Genomic DNA, 7,236 nt, shown 5'->3' on the forward strand with positions numbered 1-7,236 from the left:
ACCGAGCCACCAGTAATTTAGTTCAGCTGTAAGCACTGTTTTCATGTATGCCAGTTTTCCTTCTCCATGCCAATAATATGCTGTTTAGGTTGATTGGACACTCCACATTGGCCTTTGTGTAAATGCTTTAGGTCAGTGTTTTGCAACCTTTCTAGCCCTGAGACACAGTTTTAAAATTCACTGGCAGCACACATGCAGATACAAGCTCAATTACGAAATGGATATTAAATTGAAGAGCAGCCTTGAGTGGGTGTGGGAGGTTGAAATGAGCATTTGATGAAGCAAGTGTGATTAGAAATGGCATAAAAAAAATCTACTTCAGCTCTGTTTTTCGATTCTTTCTTTGGATACTGGGCCAATTATGCCATGAACAAGTCTTGTATGCTCGAGACTCCGCAACTGCCACCTGTGACCCAAAAGTGGCTGAGAAACACTGCTCTAAGTGTGTGTGTCTGTATGATCAGCTCTATGCTCAGGCCTACCTTCCTGCGCTGATGACTGCCAGGAAATGCATTGTCCCCACCCCTGTATCCTAGCACTGGAAGAGGCTGGTATGAAATTGTATGTATGTACTGAGTTTATAACACACATAAAATGCAAAAAAATAAATACACCACTTCTGTAGGGCGAATGCTACAGAAGGCAGGAAAATATGTTTGAATTGCATCACAAAGACCCCAAACTATTATACAATATGTAATGTTTCTCCGTGTCTAGTGGTAAACAGAAATTGTTTCATGGACTGGCATATAGTAGTAGGATGTTGTGCTGTGTAAGCAATTATGGATTCAATGAGAAGTCCAGCAAAATAACCTTTTATTGGTTAACTGAACAGATTATAATATGCAAGCTTTTGAGGCAGCTTAGGCCCACTTCTTCAGGCAAGATGTAGTAAAGAAACTAGAGTTCCATTGTGTTTATATACTTTTAAGTGGGTCATCTACAATATCAATAATGAACAGACCTCTTTGGCCTAAGGTACATTTAGCCAGGAGTGGAGGACAATTAAGATCTTTTGATGAGATAACTGTCCAACAAAGTCTTTGAAGCTTTTGAGGAGTTTTCCTTGCAAAGTGGGTCAATAATCAAATTCTCTGGGTCAGTCAAAGAAATGTAAGTAGTCCTCATATCTGATCATAAAACATCTGTTTCTATATAAACCATGTTATGTGTTAAATTTTAGCATCAGGTTAACTTCCCATTCCTTTCTCTCTTGCTGTGTTTTAGAGTTGCCTATAAGCACTGTGACTTTAAAGTTCTTTTTACCGTGTCCACAGATGTTGAAATGATCTCCTACAGGAACATCCCTGTTGCCATGCTTAATGTTAAATCTGTGCAGATTCATTCTTTGGCGGAGTGTTTGTCAGTTTTCTCCCACATAGAGTGTAGTGTTGGGACTTTCATACATAGTGTGGCGGACGGCCGGGGTCTATGCCCGGCCGGGACGCCCCTTCGGTATATGTTCAGGGGGAGCAGCCATGGACTTTGCAATACCTCCCCCCGGACTCCAGATGACAACCTCCTGGGTTGGAGCGGTGTCTCGGTTTCCCGCAGGGCTCCATGGGAACTGGAGTTTGGTGCAGCCCTGTTGGGTACTGCAGGCGCCGCCAGGGGGTGCTACAGCTGGGACTCCTGAAACTTTATGGGCAGTGTTTTCACCACACCCGGAAGTGCAGCCGGAACTCGGCAATCAAGCACCTGGAGCACTTCCGGATGGACCATAAAAGGGGCCAGCAGCCACCACTTCGAGTGGCTAAGTTAGGAGGAGTGGTGGTGCAAAGGAGTGTGTGTTGTGGTGACTTTCTTTTGGGTGTTTTGGTGCTTTTGAACTGTGTTGTGCCTGTGGGATACAGGGAAGATGTGCGCCACAGGTGAAGAAAAATAAAAGTTTATTTGGCTTTTATAAGTGCCTCCGGTGTGAGTCTGTGTCGGGTCAGGCACATATATAGCGCCTTTTGTTACAACAGAATAAGGTAGACCACCACATTAGACGATAAGCAAGTAAAAGATTCCGTTATCCGGTGTTGTTGTCGTAGGTGTGATATATCTACAAAATCTGTTATAGTAAATGTGATCACACATTTTACATCTTTTTTGTAGGCAGGGAGATATACCATTATCTGTTGGTTCACTTTGGGAGCTTCAGACAGTTAGCTGCTGCAGGTTTGGTGGTTGTCTATATGCCAGGAGGTGAGGTTCTGGCAAAACATTTCTCAGCGTGTCATCACTATTTATTATCGCCTGAAGTTCTTTTATAATTTTTGAAAGTGTGTTAAGATGTGGGTTATAGGTGACAAGAAGGCAGTTGTGGTTCTTGTTGTCTTTGTTTTTATGTTGTATAGGCCAGAAGGTTGTCTCTGGGTATGGCAGTAGCTCCTCTTATTTGAGTGTCTGTTATTTTGTGAGTATACACCTTGTCTAATAAAATCTTGTCTAAGCTCCTGCAATTATTTATCCCAGTCTGTCTGTCTGAGCAAATACGATTGTAACAGATTGCTTGGCTGAAAAATTGAGTGGCATGTAAAATCATTTTGAAAGTAAAGGTATGGATGAGCACATAATTATACATACACTAGACATTAAGCTCGTTACAATAACAGGCGCTAGAACAGTAGTGCATAAACATTAGTAGGTACAGTCTATATTAAATGTAAAATAATAATAATAATAAAAATAAAATAGAAACGTATATGACAATACAGTAAGTTTAATTAATATTACATTTACCCTCTCCTCTGTGGCTGTTTGATGTTTTGTGTCTGTTTGAAGATCTCTTATCCTGCCTCTCTTTACTTTAGCCTTAGCTCTGTTTTGGCATTTTTCTAACGCTCATTTTCCTCTTCTTCAATAGATCTATTTGCTCCTCTTTGTCTTTCTCTTTGAGAATTTTTTTACACTCATTTTCCTGTTCTTCTATAGATCTATTTGCTCTTCTGAGTCTTTCTCTTTTAGCGTTTTTCCGACGCTCATTTTCTTTTTCTTAAATCGATCTATTTGCTCGTATTTTTCTTTTGTCTTTCAGCCTTTCTTTTGTTGATGTTTACTTGCTGAGCTGACCGTTCTTCCAGGAGATTTTGCTTACCTCATTTACCGAAATCTGATTGGATCGGCTGCGCAATATTTTATAGGTCCCGCCCTCTCTGTCTTGTGTGACGCGTCAGGAGGCCTTTGATTGATTGATCATCTGCTAGAGGCTGGTGACTCTGCCACTCATTCCGCCCTTCCCTGTACTTCCGCCTTGGCTGCAACTACCCAATCAGCACTCTCCCCAGCAATGATGTCCTTTATTAAAGAGTGCCCCGCGCATGCGCACTTCACCAGAAGACACACACACACAGACACATGGACACACACAGGGGTTTTATTAAAGACGATGGTTAGAAATGATTTACTTTTTGCTTTAGAGTGACATAAATGTGTATATACTGTGTAATATATATATATATATATATATATATATATATATATATATATATAATGTGTTACACACACTGCCGGCCAAAAAAAAAGTCGGCACCTGGATTTAACTAAGCAAATAGGTACGAGCCTCCTATTGGATAATTACTGCATGGGCGATTATCTTTCAGCTGGCAACAAGTTATTTAACCCCAACTGGTGCAATGAGTTGCTTCTCATTTCTTAAACAACCATGTCGAAAGACACATCTCGTGGTCGTGGAAAAGATGTTAGTCTGTTTGAGAAGGGTCAAATCATTGGCATGCATCAAGCAGAGAAAACATCTAAGGAGATTGCAGAAACTACTAAAATTGGGTTAAGAACTGTCCAACGCATTATTAAAAACTGGAAGGATAGTGGGGACCTATCGTCTTCGAGGAAGAAATGTGGCTGGAAAAAAATCCTGAATAATCACGATCGGCAATCAATAAAACGTTTGGTGAAATTAAATCGAATAAAAACAACAGTAGAACTCAGGTCTATGTTTAATAGTGAAAGTAAGAGCATTTCCACACGTACAATGCGAAGGGAACTCAAGGGATTCCATCAGTGGATTTTTTTCTTCCCTGATGGCACGGGCATATTCCAAGATGACAATGCCAGGATTCATCGGGCTCAAATTGTGAAAGAGTGGTTCAGGTAGCATGAGACATCATTTTCACACATGGATTGGCCACCACAGAGTCCAGACCTTAACCCCATTGAGAATCTTTGGGATGTGCTGGAGAAGGCTTTGCGCAGCGGTCAGACTCTACCATCATCAATGCAAGATCTTGGTGAAAAATTAATGCAACACTGGATGGAACTAAATCTTGTGACATTGCAGAAGCTTATCAAAACAATGCCACAGCGAATGCGTGCCGTAATCAAAGCTAAAGGCGGTCCAACGAAATATTAGAGTGTGTGACCTTTTTTTTTGGCCAGGCAGTGTGTATATATATATATATATATATATATATATATATATATATATATATATATATTTATTTCTGAAACATATTACTGCCACTGCAATAATTGTTCTTCTAGCCAAAGGCGTGTATATCTCTAACTTGTGTGTATTTTCAGTTGAACAAGTTTTTGTTCTTTGACCTTATGATGGTTTCTGAGTGCCATGTAGTTGAGAGAGTGCCCCCTATCCCATTTCAGTTGTTTGAACAGAAAAGCATAAATTAATGTTTTTCTATTGGTAAATGAATTCACTGTACTTGAGAATATTTTGAGGTTATCCAAGGCCTAAGTAGTTTCCAAATGTGTCTGACATTGGCGAGTGTGAAGATGATTTTAGGCGAGAAAACTGTATTTTCTAATTTCAATGGAGTAATACTGTGTTAGAATTTGAATGACTTATGTGTATGTTGCCAATATATCTAAACTTAATGAGAACATATTGAAATATTTTAATAAATGTACTGTTTTATTCAGTGATTGTCCTTATGTATTTTCTCTTCAGATTCCTGCAGTTTTCAAGCTGAGCCCTTCACCAGATATCCAGCTCCAAGCAGAGCCTTATTCAGCCTTTGAAGAAGTTGCACCATTTTCAAGAATTCCCTTATTTCCAGATCAACATGACCCACACTGCACTTGTGAGAGTATACCAAAAACTGTACTTAATGAACCATGGAAAACTTCAGTTGATGTAGAAAGGCAGTCGTCAGCAGATACTCCCATTCCACCTTTACCAGAGCAGCCAGAGACATCCATCCCAAAGGTGCAAGAGCCTTCAGATGTAAGCCTTAATGTTGTACCTTCCCAAGGCCTTACTAATGGTATAAATTCAAGGTTAGATTCTGTAACTCCACCAGAGTCAGGCACTTTGGAAAATCAAACAGAATGTAAAATGTTGGAAATGCAGTTTGCCAAAGATATAGAGTCACAAGTAGTGTTTTCCAGTGCTGCATCTCAGTTCAGAGAAAAGCATACCATAAAACACAGTCAATTGGATTATCCATTGGCTTTGGAAAGTAATGTGATGGAAAATCATGAATTAGACGGCAAAGGAAAAATTCTATCACCAAGCCAATCAGGTGAAGACAAATCCTTCCTAGGTAATAACAACCAAACAAACATTTCACACTCTCTAGAATTGGCATTAAAAATTACTTCATTTGATGCTAATGAATCAGGATTTGAAAAGGAAGTGAAAGAGGACAAGTCACAGACTGAGATGCTCGCTGGAGGTGCTTTTGGGAATGTGGATAAAGAATGGCCAGAGAAGACTACCTCAGCAAGTCCTACTAGAAAGACAGAAGAGATTAAAAAACAAGACAGCCAGGAGGCTGAGGAAAAAAAGATTGAAAAACATTACAATCAGGAGGCAGTGGACACTGACGACAAAAGAAATACGGAAAGATCTGCAAGAATTGATGAGAGCAGAATGGCATCTAAGAGCATGCTGGATTCAAATAAAGAAAACGAGTTTGGGCAAAAGTTAGAAAAATCTGTTGCTTCAATCTCTTATTTTTCAACACCAGCTTTAAAACCTGAAGATGTTTGTAACGGGGAGGAGGTAGTTCAGAACAGAGAAGAAGTACCTACCACCGTGTTGGCCAACAGAAAAACTGACTTTAATATACCCAAAGATATGCCTGATCCTGGACACCTTGACAGAAATTTTCAAGTACAGGACAACACTGTTAAAGAAGAACAAGGAGCTTTTAAAAGCCGTGATGTCAGTAGGCTGGAGATTTCAGACCAGAAGAGTAGTGCAGCTCCCGGTGTTGGAATGCAGATGGATACATTTAGTGTAGCAGAGGAAGAGTCACAGGGCATCCAAGAAGTGAAAACTTCTGAGTCTTACTGTGGAAATTTTCAAAAGGAAGTTTGCTGTACTGAAGTGTCCAGAGGAGGGCTGGCATGTGTAGTGAGAGAGCCACTGTTCAATCAAGCGCTCTGTACATCTTTTAGTTTTCTTTCTTGCTTTGTCTTAATAGCTGTCAGCTTGAATTATGGTGGAATCACATTCATCATAGGAATTTATCTGATCTACATGTATATTGAGAACCAGAGAAAATAACTTTTTTTTTTTTTGTGCTGTTTTTGTCTTCCTGTCCGTCACATAACACAATTGGTCGGTGCTATTTTAAGGCCCGCTGTTGTCATGTGGGTGTGTTTTAACTTGTGTTTTTGCATAACAAGTAGCAGAAATAACTTGGTACAGCACTTGAGAGAACTGGCGACTAATGAACTTCTAGACAAGTCTTTTCAGGGTGAAAATATGGGATTCCCGCAGCCTTTACTATTGTTTGCTGCTGACCTAGGGTGCCTTACTAGAGCAGAACAAATAAATGAGTGGAAATAAATTATTTTACGATATGCCTAACCTTCTAACAGATATTTCTCTGTGTTATAAATAATAAAGAAAAAATGAAGTTTATCTTACAAGGATCTGTATTCTGTATTGTTTTATCGCAGTGTATCTTTCAAGATCTGGAGATTGTGACGTCAGTCATTATAAAACCTTTTAAGTATAAGCATTGTTTCAGTGGAGTTTCAAAGGATCTTAAAAAATAATAATTGAATGTGGCACAATAAATCTGTACATGATAGCATCATTAAAATGAAGGTCATTAACATTTAAAAAATATGTTTTTGGACCATCCTTTGTGACTTAAAACGGAGTTGAGATGTTCAGAATAAAGATGAATAAATAGTCCTGCATTTCATTCCATAGTTATCTATGGAAGGTCAGTATAACTTGTGTGATATCATAATAAAAGCACAGGTCACATCATTTTTGCATTTCCCCCTTTTTGAGCATCACACCTTCTTGATGTTCTC

At 39.3% G+C, this 7,236-nt stretch overlaps 1 protein-coding gene across 1 annotated transcript in view; it reads left to right on the forward strand.

The window, feature by feature from the left end:
- si:ch211-167b20.8 (uncharacterized) overlaps positions 1 to 6,843 on the forward strand; it is a 45,951-nt gene extending 39,108 nt beyond the window's left edge. Inside the window, exon 4 of the mRNA XM_028813267.2 lies at positions 4,910 to 6,843. Coding sequence (XP_028669100.2) covers positions 4,910 to 6,472 — 1,563 coding nt within the window. The 3' untranslated portion in view covers positions 6,473 to 6,843. The remainder of the gene's footprint in view (positions 1 to 4,909) is intronic.
- The last annotated feature ends 393 nt before the right edge of the window (positions 6,844 to 7,236 follow it).

The sequence above is a fragment of the Erpetoichthys calabaricus genome, chromosome 11 (assembly GCF_900747795.2).
Source record: "Erpetoichthys calabaricus chromosome 11, fErpCal1.3, whole genome shotgun sequence".
NCBI lineage: Eukaryota > Metazoa > Chordata > Cladistia > Polypteriformes > Polypteridae > Erpetoichthys > Erpetoichthys calabaricus.